The sequence below is a fragment of the Oncorhynchus mykiss genome, chromosome 11 (assembly GCF_013265735.2).
Source record: "Oncorhynchus mykiss isolate Arlee chromosome 11, USDA_OmykA_1.1, whole genome shotgun sequence".
In the NCBI taxonomy this organism is placed as follows: domain Eukaryota; kingdom Metazoa; phylum Chordata; class Actinopteri; order Salmoniformes; family Salmonidae; genus Oncorhynchus; species Oncorhynchus mykiss.
In genome coordinates, this window is record NC_048575.1 from 51,020,938 (window position 1) to 51,048,014 (window position 27,077).

The 27,077-nt window shown below is 42.2% G+C and overlaps 1 protein-coding gene across 1 annotated transcript in view; it reads right to left on the reverse strand.

Moving 5' to 3' along the window:
• LOC110535871 (nuclear receptor subfamily 6 group A member 1-A) overlaps positions 1-18,704 on the reverse strand; it is a 99,730-nt gene extending 81,026 nt beyond the window's left edge. The window contains exons 1-2 of the mRNA XM_036935694.1: positions 18,508-18,704; positions 1,140-1,187 (exon numbers count right to left, since the gene is read on the reverse strand). Of these exons, the coding sequence (XP_036791589.1) occupies positions 1,140-1,187; positions 18,508-18,574 (115 nt within the window). The 5' untranslated portion in view covers positions 18,575-18,704. The remainder of the gene's footprint in view (positions 1-1,139; positions 1,188-18,507) is intronic.
• Between the last annotated feature and the right edge of the window lie 8,373 nt (positions 18,705-27,077).

Below are 27,077 nucleotides of genomic sequence, written 5' to 3' on the forward strand. Positions count from 1 at the left end.
GGTATTGTTTTCTATTTATTCTCATGATCCTCAACCCGCCCGAGGGGATTATGAGGCAACTCGCGCATCATGTTGTAGGCCGGTTCCTACTCTATTTTCAGATGAACATGTCCCCCTGGTGGAGATGGAAGGAGTCACATGCTACATTGAAGACACGGTTATTATGCAGATCCAGTAATCGGAAAGGCAAGAGGAACAGCAAAAACTGTATCAATTATTTTCCCCTGAAATTGGAAGGATGAAGAGCCGAGCATGGGCCGATATTTTACATTTCAGGGGGAGCTGGGTTGCCGGCAAAACTGTCTACACTAGTAATAAAAATAAAAAAAACAGGCCATATGAAGCACAAAGTGGCTCTAATTGGGCCGACATTTTACATTTCAGGGGGAGCTGGGTTGCCGGAAAACTGTCTACACTAGTAAAAAAAAAATAAACAGGCCATATGAAGCACAAAGTGGCTCTAATTTTTCAGCATGTTTTTACGAGGGCACTGTGTATTGACAGAGTGTTGTATACAGTCAGCAAACAGCCTCATTATTTATTAAAGGAGCCAAAATCAATGATGTCAAAGGATGTAGTGATGTGAGGCAGCAGAATAGCATTGCTCCCAATCAACTCCGTTTTATAGGCTTACTAGAGTGTTGTTTTTGTTTTTGAAATCCACATATCCTAAACTATGGGTTACATTTAACACAATATTGTCAGTAATGAATGTTTATTCAGATAACATCTGGGGGAGTGATAGTATCCTATCTGGGCATCTATCTCCCTACTACACCTAGGACCTGTACATGTACTATTCTATCTCGCCACTAGAGGGGGTTATTTAGCCAATTTTCACTGCCATCCACAAAGCATACAGTAGCTGTGACATATATTGCCATTCACACTGTATTGCTGTTGGTTGAATGTATCAGGTCCAACATTAAATTATGTGTGGAAGAAATATCCCCAGTCACAATTAGACATGATCTATCTGGATCAAATTGGTCACAATACTCCAAACGAAAATCTTCAACTGAAAATGAACGGAAGAACATCAATCGGCGATTTGCCAACAGGAAATCACATGAATGACTTACTTTGTCATTATGTATTTGTCCTATCATGAAGTATAAATACATAACAAGTCAACTTACCTATCCCATTATTTGGTTCAGCTTCCAAGGGATGGTCACCGTAGAAGCCTGAAAAACAAAGGAGAAATGTGAAGACAGAAGGACAATCAGAGATCCCTTACAGTAGCTTTTGCTGTAGACACGAATTCATCATGTTGACTATGAAGTGAGACCCTCTCTGTGATTGGTCCATCGGTGCCATACCATCTGTGCTGTGCACTCGGTCTAGACGCCAGTCCACTTCTCACTTACACACTCAATGACAAGCAATCATTCAAACGCAAAACAGTAGTGTGTGTAAAGTTCCCTGGCGGTATATCCCTCCATTATAGGCCACCCCCCACCCCGCCATGTCAGCAAACCGCCCTGCTATCAACAGCTGACCCTTGACCCGACACACGCCAGACGCCCCCTGCACCCTCCACTGAACACTGGCATATGGTGTTCCTCAAGCAAACACAATGCACCAACACGCACACACACATGCCCATATCAGACTCACAGGCACAGTCACATATGCCCAACTCAGACACACACACACCATTACTCTCTCTCTCTCTCTCTCTCTCTCTCTCTCTCTTTCTCTCTCTCTCTCTCTCTCTCTCTCTCTCTCTCTCTCTCTCTCTCTCTCTCTCTCTCTCTCTCTCTCTCTCTCACACACACACACACAGCCATGAATTACAGCCTGCTCCCAAGCACATGCAGTGTAACCAATAATTAGCACAAACAAGCATTCACTCAACTCCATATTGCCAACAATTAACACCCTTACAAAATAAGAAGATTGGCTAAAACATGAATGAAAAATTCTAAAGCACTCTGGTGTGTGGCCCCTTCTTTTCTAATCGTCCTGACACCCGATTGACTATATACACTGAAGTATTCATTGATAGCTGTAAAAGCAGAATATTAAACTGTGATATGTAGGATCAGTAGTGGCTCTGAGTACTTGTCCCCCCCCGAAGACAAGAAAACATCCCTGCACCTCAAAGGGACAAATGTTCTTAGTTTTAAGACTAAGTTTCCCTGAGGACTTAGGTGCCACCCTGACAGTATATTTCAGTAAGACCTACCTATTCACGTCTCAACTTAATCTCAGCTGCCTGTCCTGTCAGCTCACTGTGCCAGAGCCTCCTCCACTGCAGCCTATTGTGTGTTAACAAAGAAGGCCCGCATCTTTAACCTTTCACCTCTAAAACCTCTGCAACCTCCAGAACACAATCAGCACGCAATCAAAATAGCATACTGGCTCTTGTCCTTTCTCTTCCCTCCACGGGGATAAGAAGGTCAGGCATGCTTGACAGAACTCACACCAGTAATCAAAATACTGTAAAGGTTTTTCATGGAGAAATCTATACTTAGGGCCTCAGCTCTAGCTACAAAAAATAAACACAGTGGCGAGATGGTGTACCTGTGCATATTGCCGTAACCAACCAGTCAATGTACGATTCCTACTGTTGTCATTTCTAAATAATAATAAACATGTCCTCCGATAGAGAGAGGGAGAACTACTTCTTCCACAACTCTTTCACCTCTAGCTCTAGTATTCCTGTGAGTTTGGGGATTCTAGGATCCCTCCAGGGCAGGTTTACTACCACCAGTACACATGCTAATTAGCTGCTCAGCTCTGGTAACCAGCTCCGTGACATGACTCCAGTAGGGCCAATGCTAAAGCTAATCACATTAGCCATGCTACAGGCTGGGGAACACCAGCTAACCCACTGCTTCAGCTCTCCCCCCACAGCCCCCACTAATGTAAATACAGTATAACCTATTGAACAACCTCTTGGCACCATACTAAAACGTTAAAAGAAAGGACAGTTGGGAATATGTCATATAAACATTTAGGATCTTCACCTACACAGGTATTCCGAACAAGGATTAAGAGAAGCACAACCAGTGAGCTTCAAAACTACTGTAAATCAAATCTGAAACTCATTTGAGAGACCTCCATGGCTCCAAATATGTTACTGTATGACAAAGAAATACAATCATTTCCACATGCCTTGCAATGGCAGCATTCCTTTTCAACAGGATCCATATGGTGAGAGTACGTGTGAGATAATGGTGGTGCATAGGTTATAGATGGTAATGTACATGCAACAGAGTGTAATAGTAAGTCCCCTCCCATTAGTATGGCCCCCATGTAAGTCCATCCCCTTTCCATTTCAGCACACTGCCTCTCCCCATTAACATCCACCTAGCCCCTAGATCAGTCAGTCCATCACTGTCCCAGATCGTCTGCCCCAGATGGCCAGTGTTCTGCTTGGCCAGTGAAGAGGCACGCCACCCTGTCATCTGAGTAGAGTGGCCCCTACCTACCTGTCAGCCTGGCCCTGGCCTTATCTCACCCACACACACTATCACATCTATCACATGTCACACTGGGAGGCCTGGCACAGAGGGAGGGAGGGATAGAGAGAGGGAAGGACTGGGGGAGAGAGGGGAGGATGCAAAGAGAGAGGAAAGGAGGTAAGGATGAAGTGAACGAGTGAGTGATTGACTGATCATGTCAGTAGAAAGGGGAGGGAGGTAGTCATATATTTGACCAAGTTGACTCAAGAAAGCCTTATTTAATTCCCATTACAAATTGTTTTGAGTCTTCATGTTTTCCCCATATATTTAGTAATTAATTTCTTCAAAATGTTTATATTGTTCTTCTTATCCTGTTTTCCCAGTATCATGAGCAGGGCCTTTTTTTTACTGTGCACAAGGCTAGCATGTACCAAGGAAATATTTGGTCAAGTTATTTGTGCATTTCAACATCATTAAATGTAGTAATTTACCTGTTTGCAATCCTCCAAGTGGATGCGATGTTGTTGGTGCACATGAAAACTTGCTACACTTATGAGAAAGAGGTGCTGTTGATAGTAATGTTTCCTTTGTTTGTGTGTCTCTGAGCTCCATGCCACTGAGGGGATTCGATTAATCTGGCCCAGGCGCCCAGGTAGGTGTGTTTTTGCACCGGGTGAAAGTTGATTTCATTCCCTTTGGAACGTGTTGCCTGCTGGGCAGGTGCCTGTTCAAACCCCACGGGGAAATGGGCTCATAATAAAAGTGATGTAATTAAGCACGTGGAGTAATGAGCAGGATTCTGCTTCTGATAAAAATGCCTTATCTGCCTTCCCAATGAAAACAAGTTGTATGTTTCTGGACCATGCACCATGCTGCGTTGTTGACGACATGACCGCGCAACGCAAAATACTGTTCAAATAGAGAAAGGCACTCTGTAGAACGGTTCCCGCGGCATAATGGAATCCGCCCACTCTGTCTGTCATGTCCACTTAGTGGTCATGTCCATGAGGAATGGGAGCGAGTGCGGGTGCAAAGCTGAGGGTTCTACATGGAACCCAAAAGGGTTCTACTTTGAACCAAAAAGATTTCTAGCTGGAACCAAGAATAATTATCCTATGGGGACAGCGTGGAGACAGCGTAAATATTTCCCCATGTACAGTAAATGTAATTTACTAGGAACTCAAGACATTTACTGTACACAGGGAAATATTTATTCTCCATAGCGGAATGGTGAGTGACATCAGTGATATATCGGCCCACGGGGACAGGAGATTCCTGGGAGAAACCAGCCACGGATATACAATTGTTTCCACTACATTACAGGAGCAAATTAATCACCTGCTATGAAAAGCCAGTGTGGTGTCACAGACCAATAGCCTGTGGGTAGTGTTCAAGTCATCCTGTTCCGAGAGACAGTGAAGCACGTCTTTAAGGAAGGTTTCAGTTTGCCCTCAGCTCCATGCTCTAGAAAGCCTTGAAGAAGCAGATGGGGTAGATGTATAGGGGGGTGTGATACACTGTCACCTGATATTAGTGGGCTCTCTTTGTATTACCTGACATTAAGTTAAGAGGGTCAATGCTTCCTAAGTTGGGGTGGGTCACAGAGGGTAATTTGGCTGACGTGGGTCATTGTTACCAATAGGGTCAATGTTACCTGACTGGGGCTGTTACGTGACTATAGTGCTCCCAAAATCTAAGAGGAGTGCTACCCAACAGGTCCCCAAATTACTTCCCTGACTTATAACTAATCATATGCACTGAATTTGGTTTATTTTTCCCTCATAATTTATCATATTGTGCACATGTAGCTTTCATTTTCTGCTTATATGCCCCCTTTATTTATCCTATGGTTCTGACTTGGTGTACAGGGAGAATACTGTAAGAACGGCCCATGTTCTGAATTCTGCCGAGGTACATATCAAAAATGTTGAACAAATAGTTATATTGACTATGTACATCCTAGCTCGCTCAGTAATGTCTTAATTGAAATTATGGATTGCTACTTATCCTCTCGTCGTCCCCTTCTGCCATAGTTTGAACATCTCAATTGTCAGTAGAAACCATATTTGATTAAGCAAGTCAGCCATATCAGCTATGTTTTTTTTTTATAAAAGCCAGTAAATGAGGCTGAATTAACTGTTTCGCTGCCAGACAAGGCTCCGCTGAGGTGTAGCAGTGGTAAGGTGTTGGGACTGCTGTTGGGACTCTGCTGGTGGGACCGCTTTATGTAGGCCCTAACCGTTTGTGTGCACCGTTTATGACCTTTTTAGTGCAATTCATGTATTGTTTAGTGTTGTGTTGTGTAGTGGCTTTGCTGGCATGCATCCCAAAACATTTGGGGGGAGTTTGCCCCACCAAGATTTACATGCTAAAATTGCCACTGTGTATATTACATTTGTTTTATTTGATGACTTTATTATTTCATTCCAAGTCATCGTCTCATTTCTATAGAGCTGCTGCCTATGCTGTCTGACAAAATCACTATTTTAGTAGTTCTTCAAAGTAAATAAGTCATACTTTCATGACTGCCGAATACCAACTATCAATCACTTATATAATGTATTTTCAGGTAGAGATACCTTGCGAAGCAACTGCCCTCTATCCCTCTCGACCGCACATTGTTCTGTCTCCCTCTCCATGTCTGCCCCAGACTAACCTAGCGTAGCAGGTGTAAACGAGATACACAGACCGGACAAGTAGGAGGGCAATGGACTATGGTCATTGTAGTTAATTACCATGTTTTCTGTGCAAAACTATGTAGAATATTGGCCTGTTGGAAACTGTGACTCCCTACTCCATCACACAGTTCAGGCTTGATCTGATAAAAAGTAATTATTTAACCTTTATTTAACTAGGCAAGCCAGTTAAGAACAAAATTTTATTTACAATGACAGCATACCGGAGAACAATGGGTTAACTGCCTTGTTCAGGGGCAGAACAACAAGATTTTGACCTTGTCAGCTCGGGGATTCGATCCAACGCTCTAACCACTAGGCTACCTGCTGCAGTGTCTTGTAGAGAAATGTGCACAAACTAAATGGAATTCAAAAATGTAACCGATTCAGGTCAATTAGCTGTTTAAAAAACAAAAAATAACCCCATTTTTGGTTAATCATGCAGGGCCCGGGTTTTACCAAATGCATCTTAAGACTAAGTTTATCGTAAGAACCTTTGTAGGAGCTTCGTTAAATCTCTGAGATGTTTTCCAAAACCATCATCACCTTGCACCTGAAAACCCTCATAAGTTAACGCCTGCCTCAGACCACTCATAGACCACCTACCTACATGTAAGTGCATTGTTGGACTCTATACACAGAAGATCTCCGCTAAACATAGAATCACATTTTTTACATTTCTTTTACCTTTATTTGACTAGGCAAGTCAGTTAAGAATCAATTCTTATTTTCAATGACAGCCTAGGAACAGTGAGTTAACTGCCTTGTTCAGGGGCAGAACGACAGACCTTGTCAGCTCAGGGATTTAATCTTGCAACCTTTCAGTTACTAGTCCAACGCTCTAACCACTAGGCTACCCTGCCGCCCCAAATCTCTATGTGACCGCTGATAACCTCAGAACAAAGTGACTACAAATGCAAAGTTGCCAATGTCTTTGCAAATTGATACAAACAAGTGATGTATAAAAAGATGCTTCACATTAAAACTGAGATGACGGCATTCAAATATAAACAGTAGACTATATGACTATTTCAATCAAATTGAAATACATTTCATGTTCAATCAATTTAGTTATATTTTTCTACTTGTAGGCTAATATATTTGTCTCAATATATTTAATGATGTGTAGCCTAACATGCGCGCAATGCTGTGCCAGGAAGTAATATCTCTCAAGGAGCTGAACCATCATCAGTATTGTGAAATAATTACACTGAGTGTACAAAACATTAGGAATACCTTCCTAATATTGATTTCCACCCCCTTTTGCCCTCAGATCATCCTCAATTTGTCAGGGCACGGACTACAAGGTGGCGAAAGCGTTCCACAGGGATGCTGGCCCATGTCGACTCCAATGCTTCCTACAGTGAAGTTGGCTGGATGTCCTTTCTGTGGTGGACCATTTTTGATACACACGGGAAACCGTTGAGCGTTTAAAACCCAGCAGAGATCGCAATAGAGATTGCATCATCTGTGGATCTGTTGGGACGGTATGCAAATTGGAGTTGGTCTAGGGTTTCTGGGATAATGGTGTTGATGTGAGCCATGACCAGCCTTAGTGTTCTTTTCAGTCTCCTGAGGGGGAATAGGTTTTGTCGTGCCCTCTTCACGACTGTCTTGGTGTGCTTGGACCATGTTAGTTTGTTGGTGATGTGAACACCAAGGCAATTGAAGCACTCAACCTGCTCCACTGCAGCCCCGTCGATGAGAATGGGGGCGTGCTCGGTTCTCTTTTTCCACAATCATCTCCTTTGTCTTGATCACATTGAAGGAGAGGTTGTTGTCCTGGCACCACACGGCCAGGTCTCTGACCTCCTCCCTATAGGCTGTCTCATCATCGTCCGTGATCAGGCCTACCACTGTTGTGTCATCTGCAAACTTTATGATGGTGTTGGAGTCGTGTCTGGCCATGCAGTCATGAGTGAACAGGGAGTACAGGAGAGGACCCTGAGGGGCCCCTGTGTTGAGGATCAGTGTGGTGGATGTGTTGTTACCTACCCTTACCACCTGGGGTGGCCCGTCAGGAAGTCCAGGATCCAGTTGCAGACGGAGGTGTTTAGTCCCAGGGTCCTTAGCTTATTGATGAGCTTTGAGGGCACTATGATGTTGAATGCTGAGCTGTGGTCAATTAATAGCATTCTCACATAGGTGTTCCTTTTGTCCAGGTGGGAAAGGGCAGTGTGGAGTGCAATAGAGATGGCATCATCTGTGGATCTGTTGGGGTGGTATGCAAATTGGGGTGGGTCTAGGGTTTCTGGGATAATGGTGTTGATGTGAGCCATGACCAGTCTTTCAAAGAACTTCATGGCTACAGACGTGAGTGCTACAGGTCGGTAGTCATTTAGGCAGGTTACCTTAGTGTTCTTGGGCACAGGCACAATGGTGGTCTGCTTAAAACATGTTGGTATTACAGACTCGGACAGGGAGAGGTTGAAAATGACAGTGAAGACACTTGCCAGTTGGTCAGCGCATGCTCGCAGTACATGTCCTGGTAATCTGTCAGGCCCTGAGGCTTTGTAAATGTTGACCTGTTTAAAGGTCTTACTCACATCGGCTGCGGAGAGCGTGATCACACAGTCTTCCGGAACAGCTAATGCTCTCATGCATGTTTCAGTGTTGCTTGCCTTGAAGCGAGCATAGAAGTAGTTTAGCTCGTCTGGTAGGATCGTGTCACTGGGCAGCTCTCGGCTGTGCTTCCCTTTGTAGTCTGTAATGGTTTGCAAGCCCTGCCACATCCGATGAGCGTCAGAGCTGATGTAGTGCGATTTGATTTTAGTCCTGTATTGACGCTTCGCCTGTTTGATGGTTTGTCGCAGGGTATAGAGGGATTTCTTATAAGCTTCCTGGTTAGAGTCCCTCACCTTGAAAGTGTCAGCTCTAGCCTTTAGCTCTGTGAGGATATTGCCTGTAATCCATGGCTTCTGGTTGGGGTATGTACGTACGGTCACTGTGGAGACAACGTCATCGATGCACTTATTGATGAAGCCAATGACTGTATTCATCAATGCCATCGGAGGAATCCCAGAATATATTCCAGTCTGTACTAGCAAAACAGTAGCTTAGCATCTGCTTCATCTGACCACTTTTTTATTGATCTAGTCACTGGTGCTTCCTGGTTTAATTTTGGCTTGTAAGCAGGAATCAGGAGGATAGAATTATGGTCAGATTTGCCAAATGGAGGGCGAGGGATAGCTTATTATGCGTCTCTGTGTGTGGAGCAGAGGTGGTCCAGTTTTCTCCTCTGGTTGGAAATTTAACATGCTGATAGAAATGTGATAAAATGGATTTAAGTTTCCCTGCATTAAAGTCCCCGGGCTACTAGGCGCGTCGCCTCTGGGTGAGCGTTTTCTTGTTTGCTTATTGCGGAATACAGCTCATTCAATGCTGTCTTAGTGCCAGCCTCTGACTGTGGTGGTATGTAAACAGCTATGAAAAGGTAAATAGTGAGGTCTACAGCTTATCATGAGATACTCTACCTCAGGCGAGCAAGATATCGTGCACCAGCTGTTGTTTACAAAAATACATAGTCACCGCCCCTTGTCCTACCAGACGCCGCTGTTCTATCCTGCCAGTGCAGCATATAACCAGCCAGCTGTATGTTTATAGTGTCGTCGTTCAGCCACGACTCCGTGAAGCATAAGATGTTACAGTTTTGAATGTCCCGTTGGTGGTTTAATCTTCTGTGTAGGTCATCTATTTTATTCTCCAAAAATTGCACGTTTGCTAGCAGAATGGAGGAAAGTGGGGGTTAATTCGATCGCCTACCCTCCCGGCCTCTTTTACTCCACCTCCTCTTCATGCAAATCACAGGGATCTGGACTTTTTCCAGAGAAAGCAGTATATTGTTTGTGTCGGGCTCGTCAGACTCGTTAAAGGAAAAAAAGGATTCTGCCAGTCCGTGGTGAGTAATCGCAGTCCTGATGTCTAGAAGTTATTTTCGGTCATAAGAGATGGTAGCGGCAACATTATGTACAAATTAAGTTTAAAAAATAAGTTACAAACAATGCAAATAAACACACAAAACACTTAAAACGTCTGCCTTCTTCTCCAGCGCCATTTTATCAGGGGCACTTAAATATTTTGCCTTCCCCATTCACACTCTGAATGGCACACCTACACAATCCATGTCTCAATTCTCTCAAGGCTTAAAATACCTTCTTTAACCTGTCTCAATCAGTGAACATTTTTGGCCATTGTAGGAAAGATACATTGTTAAAAGATACATTCCATCGCTATCGGGAAACCGTGCCCAGCACTATTCATCACACCATCATGGATATGAAATGTGACAGATTGCGGAGGAACTCCAGTATTAGATCCACAGGCTGTGCTGTGGTCATCCCTCTGGCCTCTACACCTGACCTCTGACCCCAGTATGTAATACCACGCAGCACAATGTCTACTCTGTCCTCCCCTCTGCTCCCTCCAGCCTAACAATGCATACTTCCCTAATCTCGGATGGGCGGCTCACTCCCTCTAACAGGGTCTCTGATCTTTTTTCCACTAATTTGCCTTTTGACCAACCACATTAGATCTTTTTCAGAGCTGATCTGATCGATCAAAAGACCAATTACTGAAAAAATATATTTGAATTGGGCTGCCTGTGTAAACGTGGCCTATGTCCCGCACTCAGTCTAAAATGTATCCTAAAGTATGAGTAACACAACCTATTAACCTTAAATGCAGTCTTCAGTAGATCTGAGATTCTAAGACCTGCAGTATATAAGTGGGGTGAAAAAATGTAAATGTCACTTTCGCTCATTTCTATATGCTTTTTTCTGTCCTCTAGCCATGTTGGTGTAATTTGTTAGAGTAGGTGATTTGGTTAAAGATGCTGACTGTATGTCTTTATCGGCACTAATCCCACCAGCCCCCTCAGCTCAGCTCTCAGGTCAAGCCCTGGTCAGAGCCACAGAGGGGCTGGGCGGGGGTCATTCACAGCTGGTCGACCGACACGCTCAAAGGATCAACTTCCCTTTCATCATAACAGGGGTCAGAGTTTTATTACCACGCACTGGGCTGGATAGCGTAGTATATACACACACACACACACACACACACACACACACACACACACACACACACACACACACACACACACACACACACACACACACACACACACACACACATATGGCTCAAGGGCATATGATAATAATTATCTTATTAAATGAGTGCCAATAAATAAGAGAAAAGTTATGGCACCATTCATGTGACACTATAAGGAACATGTTATCTTCTTGAGTTTTGTTTTGAGCCTCTCTGAGTCCTCCAAGTTTTCAAAGAGAGTTGGAGAATGTCCACTGGCCAATCATGTACAAACAAAGAGTTTGTGAGGATTGTGAAGTGATGAGGATGAAAGTTTAGAAAGCCCAGATTGTTAGCAGATTCCTGCTAAAACAGTCATTGGGAATGTGACTGTGTGTCTTTGCTGTTGACTGTGAAATGTCAGGGTCAGTAATTCACTGTGCTGCCTTAAATCAGTGCAGATGGCTCAGGTAACAAATGAACGTCGCATTAATGAAATCTGTTTCCTTTCCAAAAGAATGAATGAGTGAGAGACCTGCCATATCTTTATCGACAGAGATGTATATCAAACACAGGTACACTACATCCGTCACTACTCTAGTGTTGATTGCACTAAGTTTGAGGGGCTAATTTGAATAAATGTGTCAGAGTCAGGGGAAGCCGCTCTTTTATAGCCCGTAACAACTGTCTCCTGTAGCAATACCCTGGCTCTGATTTGTGAGATCCACAGGAAAGGCATCCCTACTCTACATACCAAGTTCAGTGTTTTACAGCTCCCTGTAAACTCATCCTCCACCCAAATTCAAACTCAAATTGTAGACGTTTACGGCTCCTGGCTGGCCAACGTGTTGAATATCACAGAGCCCTGACAAAAGCCTGGCCCTAGACTCACGCATCTGCGATGTCACTGTACCAACTGCCTTGATGCCCTTACTGTACTGCCTCCTCCCCCAAAAAACTTTATGACTCGCCACGCCAGCCCCCCTGCATCTCAATACCAGCTGTTAATTCCTTGTCCATACCTTAAGGGTTCCACTCTGTGTTCTGTTGGGCTGCTAGCTGGATAAAGGAACAAAACATCTCTGCCTGCCTGTCAGTAACTAGCCTTGTTATTCCTCGAGGCCGGCTCAGTGGCTCTCCTCTAGCTCATGGATCAAGTGGAGGTTGTAAATACTTTCCTGGGTTGTTTGGGGGTCGACAGAGACTTGGCCATTATTGCCTCAAGAGCCACATCTCCATAAGTCTCAGCCCATAGGTGCAAATGCATTGGCTTTCCAGTGTGTTGACTGCAAGACAGACACAAATCACGCAAAAGGACTTGATTATGTCCTGCGATTTACATCTTCATACTAAAGAAAAAGGAGAATGTTTTAAATACTATGATGCGTCTGGTGATTTCGGTATTGTTATGTGTGAGTCGTGTACGTTCTGAGTTGACTCTACAGTGTGAAGTGTTGATTCCTGAGGCCTGCTGGTTGCTGGGTCACCAGTCGTCGATCTAATTATCCTCTGCTCTCTGTATCATTACAGGGATGACCGAAATAATGTGTTGCCTGGTAACGGCACTTACTGTCAGTGCACCGGGACAGGAGGAGCACCCAGGAGCAGCAATACATTGTGTCCTTACTAACAGCTCTGCTGAGGCAGTACATGTTTGGGCAATGGTCATAATTTAGTCACTGTCATTGTTTGGTGAATTTTGCCATGGCATTCTCTATCAAGACAACGAGGAATAGAGCTTGATGCTCGTATCATGATCAGTATTCTGTAATACCAAAATGACATATACATTTCTATTTATTTGTAGAAATCTGTCAAATCTAATAGATTTGCTGAACATTTTTATGTTGGTCCTATACACAAATCCATAATAGATCTGCATTGTGTCTTTGAATTAAAAAAAATATATACATATCAGATAAATCTCCGTTAACAGTATAACAAAGCAATAGAAGTGGCTGATCTTCAGGGTTGGGGAGTAACAGATTAGCCTACATGTAAAGATTACACAAAAACGGTAACTGTAATCTGTTATGTTACCAGCAAAAATATTGTATTCAGATTACAGATACAAACATTTGTTTGACACATTTCTGTTTTCTCAATGACATTCAAATCAGCATTGAAAAAAGGTGAAAATGTAAGTTTGATTCTGCCTGAGCAAGTCTGACCGCAACTTAGAGACCACTATGATGACACACCAAATGTGTTTGATGGATGGCATGAAAAGAGCCGGAATAGGCTTTTGTATAGGCTACCGTCCAATCTGTCTTCCAACGATGTGACTGTTGTTGGCATACAAAGATTATCCAACTTGAATAAACACTTGGAGGTTAGGACGACAGCAGTGGTGTAGCCTACGGTCAATACAGATAGCCTATCACTTATTATTGATATCTAGGCTCAGTGGCGCATTGATGTAAATCGCACTGATCTATCATTTTGCTATTTGCGAGTTACGGATCATAGTTGTTGTGGATGGCAAATGTAGGCCTATATGTGTATTTTAACCCAATAATAGTTGAATTGAAGAAGTTGAAGCTGCCTATCAGTCATTGTTTTTGCGACCAGTGGTGTATTCATTATCGAAACTGTTTACTGTTTAACCAAAAGGAAGCAAACAGAGCAAAACAAGAGCTTCTACTGGACACATTAATTTAGGTCCCTCCCGTTTGCTTCCGTTTAAGAAACGTTTTTCAACAGAATCGGCATAATGAATATGACCCAGTGAACAGCCAATGAAAAATGCGCTCTTGCAACAGCTGCATAGCATGAATCCCAGCCTATGGAATAAAAACTCCCCCGGTGTAGATCTATTGTACTCTCAAAAACAAGTTTCATTTAAGAAGACCACCAGTGGGGCTTTTATTGCTCAATCTCCTAACAGACACATGCTCAAACTTGTACACATTTGATAGATGTGTCGGGGGGCTAGGGTCAGTTTGTTATATCTGGAGTACTTCTCCTGTCCTATTCGGTGTCCTGTGTGAATCTAAGTGTGCGTTCTCTAATTCTCTCCTTCTCTCTTTCTCTCTCTCGGAGGACCTGAGCCCTAGGACCATGCCCCAGGACTACCTGACATGATGACTCCTTGCTGTCCCCAGTCCACCTGGCTGTGCTGCTGCTCCAGTTTCAACTGTTCTGCCTTATTATTATTCGACCATGCTGATCATTTATGAACATTTGAACATCTTGGCCATGTTCTGTTATAATCTCCACCCGGCACAGCCAGAAGAGGACTGGCCATCCCACATATGCTCTCTCTAATTCTCTCTTTCTTTCTCTCTCTCGGAGGACCTGAGCCCTAGGACCATGCCCCAGGAATACCTGACATGATGACTCCTTGCTGTCCCCAGTCCACCTGACTGTGCTGCTGCTCCAGTTTCAACTATTCTGCCTTATTATTATTCGACCATGCTGGTCATTTATGAACATTTGAACATCTTGACCATGTTTTGTTATAATCTCCACCCGGCACAGCCAGAAGAGGACTGGCCACCCCACATAGCCTGGTTCCTCTCTAGGTTTCTTCCTAGGTTTTGGCCTTTCTAGGGAGTTTTTCCTAGCCACCGTGCTTCTTCACCTGCATTGCTTGCTGTTTGGGGTTTTAGGCTGGGTTTCTGTACAGCACTTTGAGATATCAGCTGATGTACGAAGGGCTATATAAAATAAATTTGATTGATTGATTGATAGACTTAAACAGCTACAATTTATTGAGATATCAAAGTGTCACCAATTTTTGTTTAACAATAGGCCTATTGCAAATGCGGCATATGGCATTCATTTTTCACATGCAAATAGCACTTGTTTAATTGAATGTTAGGGTTAGGCATTAGGATTAGCAGTGTGGTTAAGGATAGGGTTTAACATCAGATTTTATGACTTTGTGGCTGTGCCAGCTAGTGACCACTCTGGAGAGCTAACTCCAAAACAAGATTCATGACGAAAAACGCTAACCTGCAGTGAAAGTAATCTAAAAGCAACTGAAAGTATTGTAATTAGATTAAGTTACTGAGTTTGGGTAATCCAAAAGCACCATTACTGATTAAAATTGTGGACAGGTAACTAGTAACTGTAAAGGATTACATTTAGAAAGTAACCTACCCAACCCTGCTGATCTCTCTCAGAGCAAATACCTCTCACTATGCCTGCACATTATTTCCATAAAGACCTGTTTCTCTAATGACTTCTATCCTCCTGTTTTGTTCCATTATACCCAACAAAATGACACTCTGTCATTCCTCTACTATGATTCTGCCCTAAAAATATATTTTCCTGATCTCTGTAAAGGCCAACTCTAAGTAGTTTTAATCAGGTTAATTACGTAATCAGTCATTTGTCACCACTAGTCTTTCCTTCATAGTATTGACTCTCAACAACATTTGTTTAAATAAAATGAACTAAAGGGTAGAGGGAGGGACAGTGTCTTGTGTCTGCTGATAGCGGGGTTGATGCAGATTGGGAGGTAAGAGATGGAGCTAAGATATGGCCGGGAGTCGGGTTAAGAATCTATCTGGTAAAAAGGACATGATGGATCACATCTGCCTGCTGTGTCCCCCCCCCCCCCCCCCCCCCCCTGTCTCTTCTACCCCACCTCCCCTACTGTAATCTTCAATCATCATTCAGCAGCACCACAGGGGTCGTATCCTGCCCTTCCTCCTTCTCCACCCACAACACAGTTTGTCCCCCCAGGGAAAGGAAAGCCCCATGGTCCCTTGCCCACCTCCCCCAGCCCCTACCAGAGTGGAGGACTGACAAAGCACTCTCTTTCACTGTGTCTGCAGAGATCTGCCAGGCCCTCTTACCACCCTGAGGCTAAACCACAACAGATTCACACAAACTTATTTTCCTATTTAACTTAATGTGAAGACAATTACATTAAAACAGACCTGTTCCATTGATTAGAGGAAAATGTAGAGGTCCTGACACTCAGATCAATGGGAATTGAGTTTCTCTTGGAATGAATTTAGAGATAAGCCAAGCTATTAGATAAGCAGTAAATGAGTATGTGGTTAGAATATTTTCACATTCTGTCAGTGGTGACTGGTGATACTGTAGTATAGGGTGTAGTGCAACAGGGCTCTTCGCCAGAGGACTATACTGTTTTTTAAAAAGGTTTGGCATAGCCAGCACAGTAATGGCCTGATATAGTGCTATACTAAATTGTAATATTGTTTCATTGTGAAATTGTCAATAAACCAACTGAGAAGGAATTCCACAATGAGGTCTTCATAATAATCTTGAAAATAAAATACAATTGGAGTATTTTATGGTAATTATGGTAATGTTAAATTGATGCAAATGAATAGTCTTTTAAAAGTATTTCATTTTCTCTATTTTCATTTGAGAAGAACATTTATTTGGAATATAACATACATAACATCTAGACACATGCATTTCTTTACAGTAATAGAACTGAACATGTCAGGTTCTTTTAGGGTCATTTCAAATTCTCTGATGAAGAAATCAGAACCTTGAAGAATATAACTATTTAAGGGGGGACCAAACTATTATTTTTAGGTAAATATGTTAGGCCCACTAATTACTTTTTAGATACCTTTTTATGTTTCCCTTTTTTCAGGATATACTTATTTAAAAGTATGTTTTACATTTGCATAATGAACAAGTTAATTAACCATTGGCAAACGATATGGAAATCATTTGTAAAGAATCTGTAAAAAATACTCATATTTACTTGTGTATTTATTAAGAGGTTTAGGCCAAATCAAATAAACATGAACAACACGCCATACTTGTATTTTCTTAATTTAATTTAAATTAGCTACTTTATTTTATTTTAAACTATGTGATAACGTTTATGATCAGTGTATAAGCACAATTTCTAATAACGTATTATAAATGTAACTACAGTAAAGGTAAATACCTTAAATGTAACATTTGTACACGAATGTAAATCATTCAGTTCCATCGAACCCGCCCAAAATGAGCTATTAATCCCGTATTTTAGTCAATTTGGTGAATCTCCACATTTGTCATTGAAATAATGTTTGCACACACAAAAACGAATTGTCATACATGAAAGGAATCAAAACCTTAGGCTATATAAATGCCACAGATTAAATATTAAATAACCTACAGTGGGCTACACGGTTTAACATTATTGATACTAAACCATGAATTAGTGCATTTCGGCCTTATTCTTGCCAAGATAAGATGAATCAATTAATTTATGGTCCACTAGCATAATGTGATATATACTTTAAATTCGATCAGTCATTTTCGATTACTATTCCTCGTCAAGGCCTAAGGAATTTTAATCCTCGAAATGACAATAAATCTTCACACCCACACTGGGGCACGAGGCACTGGCGCCTGGATGAGACACTAATGTCCCTCCCTTGAAACAACGTGTCGATATTTGTCAACCTGCCTTCGTGCATGAGAGAAATCATTTTAAAAACGAAATATAACCGAATATGTGATGTATAGCCTTATAAGGAATAGTGAATTGGGTCCTCAATAAATAGCTATGACAGGAGATCACACATAGTGCAATTATGGATGGCATCATCTCACCAAAAATGATCAAACAATATAGGCGTATAGCTACTCTTTAATAGCCTCTAACTGTGTTGATTTATTCGATTTAAAACGATGTCAAATATGTTTATCTCTCTACTGAGAATTGGTCAATTTACAGATCTAAGCCAATGTTGCCAATTTGTCATTCCAATTGGATTAATTGAATTATTAAAACGCAATGTTTTCTCTCTCTTTCTCTCGCTGCATTGTCTTGGTCATCAGCCATTTCCATGTTTTGTGGTGGTAATAGCCAACACAGGATTTTGTGACTGAACCTAATAGCTTCAGGGCGTTCTCCAAGTTCAAAAGTTCACCTTTTACGATCTTCAAAAGACCGCTGACTGCCCACGTCCAAATAAAAACATTCCTACCTCTATTCTCAACAAACGACCCACAAACCCATCACAGTGTGAAATATGCAAGAATCAAGACTGACTAACAAAAGTAGGCCTATCATATAGATCGCAGGGAGCACACTGGGTCAGATAAGTCCCATAGGTAAGACACATTTTGAAAGGCAATTAACAGCTCGTGAGAAGGATACTATATTTTTCCACCTTATAACACCCCACATAGAATAAGCAGAATATGATGTAGGATAGAAAACAGGATGATTAACTATGCTACAGTAATTGTATAATAATGTATCATGAATGTAAGGACATTGATATATGTATATGCCTGTGTGTTTTCCCCAATGACTGTAAATGTTTTTTCCACATGTATAGATTCGCATGCACAAAACCTGATAAAAAAACTTGATCAAATGTAGCCTATAGAAAGCAAGCAGCCTGGTGTTAACATCCACTATACATTCCTAATGGAATTGGAGCAAGGATGCGAACACGTACCGTTAACGGACTTCGCATTGTTTCTCTCTGGGTAATCGAACCCATTCGTCCTCTTCTCTATCTCCATCCTCCTTCATAAAAGCTGCATGCGCGCCTTTCTATCAACAGGGCGCCTATTACCACTATTTTAAATTCGATAATGCAATTAGCTGTCTTCGTTGCGTTGATGCGCTCCTGTCTCACTGGACGGACCGTAGCCCCATGGTTTCGAGTGTCAGTAAGAATAACAGTTCTTCCACACCCCCATACCTACACAAACCTGCACCCTGAACATTACGCAATGACGCACGCGCTGTAGCAGGAATTCTGGGTTATGTAGGGTTTGGCCACGGTGTTTGTAGTTGGGGGTGGTGCGGCTACCTACATAGTTGCATCATTCCGCTGAGTTGGCAATTAGTTGGCCGTCAGATTTCTGCAACAGTTTAGAACGGTAAAGTATTGTTATTAAGTGTTATACAAAGTTGACTTGGATAATCTAAAATGGTATTCAAGGACTGTGAAAAATAATGGCCATAATAATCCAACGTGATTGACCATTGAAAGGTGATTCTGGGGGAAAGTATGCAAAATGTTGTTGTCACTTGTCTATCACCATTATATTTCTGATATCTATTTAGATTATTTGGCCAAAACGAACCATTGTTAATTAAGCTTCGTAGAATGAGTGGTTTGTGCATTGTCATCTAACTCAAATCCTTACTAACGGAACCTTAAAACTGTCTACTGTATACAGTCAGTGCCTTTGGAAAGTATTCAACCTCCTCGACTTTTTCCACATTTTGTTGCGTTTACAAAGTTGGATAAAAAATGGATTTAATTCATTTCTGTCAACAAAGATTTACCCCAAATCCTCTCTAATTTCAAAATGGATCAAAAATGCTGACATTGTTCACACATTTACCAAAAATAAAACACTAATTTGTATTTATTTCACCTTTATTTAACCAGGTAGGCTAGTTGAGAACAAGTTCTCATTTGCAACTGCGACCTGGCCAAGATAAAGCGTAGCAATTCGACACATACAACAACACAGAGTTACACATGGAATAAACAAAACATACAGTCAATAATACAGTAGAACAGTAGAACAAAAGAAAACAAAAAGTCTCTATACAGTGAGTGCAAATGAGGTACAGTGCCTTGCGAAAGTATTCGGCCCCCTTGAACTTTGCAACCTTTTGCCACATTTCAGGCTTCAAACATAAAGATATAAAACTGTATTTTTTGTGAAGAATCAACAACAAGTGGGACACAATCATGAAGTGGAACGACATTTATTGGATATTTCAAACTTTTTTAACAAATCATAAACTGAAAAATTGGGCGTGCAAAATTATTCAGCCCCCTTAAGTTAATACTTGTAGCGCCACCTTTTGCTGCGATTACAGCTGTAAGTCGCTTGGGGTATGTCTCTATCAGTTTTGCACATCGAGAGACTGACATTTTTTCCCATTCCTCCTTGCAAAACAGCTCGAGCTCAGTGAGGTTGGATAGAGAGCATTTGTGAACAGCAGTTTTCAGTTCTTTCCACAGATTCTCGATTGGATTCAGGTCTGGACTTTGACTTGGCCATTCTAACACCTGGATATGTTTATTTTTGAACCATTCCATTGTAGATTTTGCTTTATGTTTTGGATCATTGTCTTGTTGGAAGACAAATCTCTGTCCCAGTCTCAGGTCTTTTGCAGACTCCATCAGGTTTTCTTCCAGAATGGTCCTGTATTTGGCACTATCCATCTTCCCATCAATTTTAACCATCTTTCCTGTCCCTGCTGAAGAAAAGCAGGCCCAAACCATGATGCTGCCACCACCATGTTTGACAGTGGGGATGGTATGTTCAGGGTGATGAGCTGTGTTGCTTTTACGCCAAACATAACGTTTTGCATTGTTGCCAAAAAGTTCAATTTTGGTTTCATCTGACCAGAGCACCTTCTTCCACATGTTTGGTGTGTCTCCCAGGTGGCTTGTGGCAAACTTTAAACAACACTTTTTATGGATATCTTTAAGAAATGGCTTTCTTCGTGCCACTCTTCCATAAAGGCCAGATTTGTGCAATATACGACTGATTGTTGTCCTATGGACAGAGTCTCCCACCTCAGCTGTAGATCTCTGCAGTTCATCCAGAGTGATCATGGGCCTCTTGGCTGCATCTCTGATCAGTCTTCTCCTTGTATGAGCTGAAAGTTTAGAGGGACGGCCAGGTCTTGGTAGATTTGCAGTGGTCTGATACTCCTTCCATGTCAATATTATCGCTTGCACAGTGCTCCTTGGGATGTTTAAAGCTTGGGAAATCTTTTTGTATCCAAATCCGGCTTTAAACTTCTTCACAACAGTATCTCGGACCTGCCTGGTGTGTTCCTTGTTCTTCATGATGCTCTCTGCGCTTTTAACGGACCTCTGAGACTATCACAGTGGAGGTGCATTTATACGGAGACTTGATTACACACAGGTGGATTGTATTTATCATCATTAGTCATTTAGGTCAACATTGGATCATTCAGAGATCCTCACTGAACTTCTGGAGAGAGTTTGCTGCACTGAAAGTAAAGGGGCTGAATAATTTTGCACGCCCAATTTTTCAGTTTTTGATTTGTTAAAAAAGTTTGAAATATCCAATAAATGTCGTCCCACTTCATGATTGTGTCCCACTTGTTGTTGATTCTTCACAAAAAAATACAGTTTTATATCTTTATATTTGAAGCCTGAAATGTGGCAAAAGGTCGCAAAGTTCAAGGGGGCCGAATACTTTCGCAAGGCACTGTATGTTAAGGAAATAAATAGGCCATGGTGGCAAAGTAATTACAATATAGCAATTAAACACTGGAATGGTAGATCGGCAGAAGATGAATGTGCAGGTAGAGATACTGGGGTGCAAAGGAGCAAAATAAATACCAGTATGGGGATGAGGTAGGTAGATGGGCTGTTTACAGATAGGCTATGTACAGGTGCAGTGATCTGTAAACTGCTCTGACAGCTGGTGCTTAAAGCTAGTGAGGGAGATGTGAGTCTCCAGCTTCAGAGATTTTTGCAATTCGTTCCAGTCATGGGCAGCAGAGAACTGGAAGGAAAGACGACCAAAGGAGGAATTGGCTTTGGGGGTGACCAGTGAGATATACCTGCTGGAGCGTGTGCTACGAGTGGGTGCTGCTATGGTGACCAGTGAGCTGAGATAAGGCGGGGCTTTACCTAGCAGAGACTTGTAGATAACCTGTAGCCAGTGGGTTTGGCGACGAGTATGAAGCGAGGGCCAACCAACGAGAATGTACAGGTCGCAATGTATGTATGGGGCTTTGGTGACAAAACGGATGGCACTGTGATACGCTGCATCCAGTTTGTTGAGTAGAGTGCTGGAGGCTATTTTATAGATGACATCACCGAAGTCGAAGATCGGTAGGATGGTTAGTTTTACGAGGGTATGTTTGGCAGCATGAGTGAAGGATGCTTTGTTGCGATATAGGAAGCCGATTCTAGATTTAATTTTGGATTGGAGATGCTTAATGTGAGTCTGGAATGAGAGTTTACAGTCTAACCAGACACCCAGGTATTTGTAGTTGTCCACGTATTCTAAGTCAGAGCCGTCCAGAGTAGTGATGCTGGACGGGTGAGCAGGTGCGGGCAGCAATCGATTGAAAAGCATGCATTTAGTTTTACTTGCATTTAAGAGCAGTTGGAGGCCACGGAAGGAGAGTTGTATGGCATTGAAGCTCGTCTGGAGATTAGTTAACACAGTGTCCAAGGAGGGGCCAGAAGTATACAGAATGGTGTCGTCTGCGTAGAGGTGGATCAGAGAATCACCAGCAGCAAGAGCAACGTCATTGATGTATACAGAAAAGAGAGTCGGCCCGAGAATTGAACCCTGTGGCACACCCATAGAGACTGTCAGGGGTCCAGACAACAGGCCCTCCGATTTGACACACTGAACTCTATCAGAGAAGTAGTTTGTAAACCAGGCGAGGCAATCATTTGAGAAACCAAGGCTGTCGAGTCTGCCAATAAGAATGTTGTGATTGACAGAGTCGAAAGCCTTGGCCAGGTCGATGAATACGGCTGCACATTAATGTCTCTTATCGATGGCGGTTATGATGACGTTTAGAACCATGAGCGTGGCTGAGGTGCACCCATGACCTGCTCTGAAACCAGATTGCATAGCGGAGAAGGTATGGTGGGATTCTAAATGGTCAGTAATCTGTTTGTTAACTTGGCTTTCGAAGACCTTAGAAAGACAGGGTAGGATAGATATACAGTGCCTTGCGAAAGTTTTCGGCCCCCTTGAACTTTGCGACCTTTTGCCACATTTCAGGCTTCAAACATAAAGATATAAAACTGTATTTTTTTGTGAAGAATCAACAACAAGTGGGACACAATCATGAAGTGGAACAACATTTATTGGATATTTCAAACTTTTTTAACAAATCAAAAACTGAAAAATTGGGCGTGCAAAATTATTCAGCCCCCTTAAGTTAATACTTTGTAGCGCCACCTTTTGCTGCGATTACAGCTGTAAGTCGCTTGGGGTATGTCTCAATCAGTTTTGCACATCGAGAGACTGAAATTTTTTCCCATTCCTTCTTGCAAAACAGCTCGAGCTCAGTGAGGTTGGATGGAGAGCATCTGTGAACAGCAGTTTTCAGTTCTTTCCACAGATTCTCGATTGGATTCAGGTCTGGACTTTGACTTGGCCATTCTAACACCTGGATATGTTTATTTTTGAACCATTCCATTGTAGATTTTGCTTTATGTTTTGGATCATTGTCTTGTTGGAAGACAAATCTCCGTCCCAGTCTCAGGTCTTTTGCAGACTCCATCAGGTTTTCTTCCAGAATGGTCCTGTATTTGGCTCCATCCATCTTCCCATCAATTTTAACCATCTTCCATGTCCCTGCTGAAGAAAAGCAGGCCCAAACCATGATGCTGCCACCACCATGTTTGACAGTGGGGATGGTATGTTCAGGGTGATGAGCTGTGTTGCTTTTACGCCAAACATAACGTTTTGCATTGTTGCCAAAAAGTTCAATTTTGGTTTCATCTGACCAGAGCACCTTCTTCCACATGTTTGGTGTGTCTCCCAGGTGGCTTGTGGCAAACTTTAAACTACACTTTTTATGGATATCTTTAAGAAATGGCTTTCTTCTTGCTACTCTTCCATAAAGGCCAGATTTGTGCAATATACGACTGATTGTTGTCCTATGGACAGAGTCTCCCACCTCAGCTGTAGATCTCTGCAGTTCATCCAGAGTGATCATGGGCCTCTTGGCTGCATCTCTGATCAGTCTTCTCCTTGTATGAGCTGAAAGTTTAGAGGGACGGCCAGGTCTTGGTAGATTTACAGTGGTCTGATACTCCTTCCATTTCAATATTATCGCTTGCACAGTGCTCCTTGGGATGTTTAAAGCTTGGGAAATCTTTTTGTATCCAAATCCGGCTTTAAACTTCTTCACAACAGTATCTCGGACCTGCCTGGTGTGTTCCTTGTTCTTCATGATGCTCTCTGCGCTTTTAACAGACCTCTGAGACTATCACAGTGCAGGTGCATTTATACAGAGACTTGATTACACCCAGGTGGATTGTATTTATCATCATTAGTAATTTAGGTCAACATTGGATCATTCAGAGATCCTCACTGAACTTCTGGAGAGAGTTTGCTGCACTGAAAATAAAGGGGCTGAATAATTTTGCACGCCCAATTTTTCAGTTTTTGATTTGTTAAAAAAGTTTGAAATATCCAACAAATGTCGTTCCACTTCATGATTGTGTCCCACTTGTTGTTGATTCTTCACAAAAAAATACAGTTTTATATCTTTATGTTTGAAGCCTGAAATGTGGCAAAAGGTCGCAAAGTTCAAGGGGGCCGAATACTTTCGCAAGGCACTGTAGGTCTGTAGCAGTTTGGGTCTAGAGTGTTACCCCCTTTGAAGAGCGGGATGACCGCGTCAGCTTTCCAATCTTTGGGAATCTCAGACGATACGAAAGAGAGGTTGAACAGGCTAGTAATAGGGGTTGCAACAATTTCTGCAGATAATTTTAGAAAGAGAGGGTCCAGATTGTCTAGCCCGGCTGATTTGTAGGGGTCCAGATTTTGCAGCTCTTTCAGAACAAGATATAATAGGGCTTATATCTTGAGTAGATAAGTATTCAACCCCCTGAATCAATACATGTTAGAAACAGCTTTGGCAGCAATTACAGCTGTGAGTCTTTTTGGGTAAGTCTCTAAGAGCTTTGCACACCTGGATTGTACAATATTTGCCAGTCATTCTTTTACAAAATTATTCAAGCTCTGTGAAGTTGGTTGTTGATCATTGCTTGACAGACATTTTCAAGTTTTGCCATAGATTTTCAAGCCAATTTATGTCAAAACTGTTACTAGGCCCCATTCAATGTCGTCTTGGTAAGCAAATCCAGTGTATATAGTGTTTTAGGTTATTGTCCTGCTGAAAGGTGAATTTGTCTTCCAGTGTCTGTTGAAATGCAGACTGAACCAGATTTTCTCTAGGATTTTGCCTGTGCATAGCTCTATTCCATTTATTGTTATCCCCCCAATAAACTCCCTAGTCCTTGTTGATGACAAGCATAACCATAACATGATGCAGCCATTACCATGCTTGAAAATATGAAGATTGCTACTCAGTGATGTGTTGGATTTGCCCCAAACATAATGTTTTGTATTCAGGAGAAAAAGTTAATTTCTTTGTCACATTTTTTGCAGTATTACTTTAGTGCCTTGTTTCAAACAGGATGCATGTTTTGGAATATTTGTATTCTGTACAGGCTTTCTTCTTTTCACTCTGTAATTTAGATTAGTATTGTGGAGTAACTACAGTGTTGTTGATCCATCCTCAGTTATTTCCTATCACAGCCATTCAATTCTGTAACTGTTTTAAAATGACTACTGGCCTCATGCTGAAATCCCAGAGCAGTTTCCTTCCTCTCTGGCAACTGAGTAAGGAAGGACACCTGTATCTTTGCAGTGACTGGGTGTATTGATACACCATCCAAAGCCTAATTCATCGTTTACTTAACTACCAATCGGTGCCCATGTTTGCGAGGAAAACCTCCCTGGTCTTTGTGGTTGAATATGTGCATGAAGTTCACTACTCGACGGAGGGACCTTATAGATAATTGTACTGTATGTGTGGGGTACAGAGATGGAGTAGTCATTCAGAAATCATATCAACCACTAATATTTGTAAAAATTTCTAAAAACAAAATTACACTTTGACATTATGGGATATTGTGTGGAGATTAGTGACACAAAATCTAAATGTAATTTTAAATGCAGGCTATATCACAACAAAATGTGGAAAAGTCAAGGGCATTGAATACTTTCAGAAGGCACTGTAGGTCTGTATAAGCTACCTAGGGAGTAGAGGTCTTCATCAACTTTTTGGACCCAGACAGGAACGGACCTGAGGACGATCAGACCCAGGCCCGATTGTACCCAGATTTTTGGGGGTTGCAGGAACTGCCCCGAACAGACCCGAGATCAATCAGACCGAAACCCGAATGGACCCGAGGACCATCGGACCTAGACCTGACCCGAACCCGAATGGACCCAAGGACAACCAGACCTAGACCCAAACCGTAACCTAAAAGGTCCGATAGGGACCAGACTGACATATAAAATATGTTTATCAGCCAAGATGCTCTTCAGGTTAACAAATAGGTATTTATTTATATGTTGGCTAGGCCTTCTATAAGTCAATACATTGACCTTATTAGCGTAAAATGTATATTCTATAGGCTATGCAGAGCTGTGGTCAGATTCACTCATGTCTATCAGCTGTGGTTACATAAACCCGAGACCCGTTGTCATTCAAACAGGACCCGACCCGGACCAGATAGACAAGTTTTAATTTTAGACCAGTACCCGCTCAGGTCCCAATGTCAGGTATCATGTTCGGTTTTGGGTGGACCTATACTAGGGAGTCTATGTTGGACTAGTAGGTTTATAGTGCCCTTTTTACCCAAAACCATGCTGTGATTTTCTTTGATTACGGAGACAAGATCTAACCTTCTACTGCGTAAAGTCCGCAATGGGGGTTTGATTGAGTCGGGGCCCCGGTACGAGAAGACCTCAAAGAACACAGTGGCTGGAGGTTTTACAAATAGCCAGGAGATGGTGCTGCTACTCTTTTACATTCCACTCCATCTGTGTCCTGTCTCTCCTGGTCCTGTGTTGTGGCGAGTTAGCCATACTGCTGCCAGATGGCGCTATTATAATAGTGCCGTCTGGCGGCAGTAGGGCTAGTTGCGAGCACCAGTGAGACAACTCTGAAACTTGTGCATGCATTTTATATGTGCCACTCATTTATCAAATGAATGCTAAAATGATATAGACTAAGTGCAGCTGTTACGTGTAATTCATATCCCTGTGCGCCTTGCGTAAATGCTAATTGTCAGATTTGTCGCAATAAAGCTTGTAAAAAGTTGTATGGAATATTAGAAAGTTATTCAACTATAATGAAACACGTCTGAAATTACTCTAAAGATAAGATTCGATAAGAAATATTATGTCCCAAGTTCATGTCAAGTGTGTGTGCAAATTGCCCCTCCCATGTGTGGAGAAGAGAAGA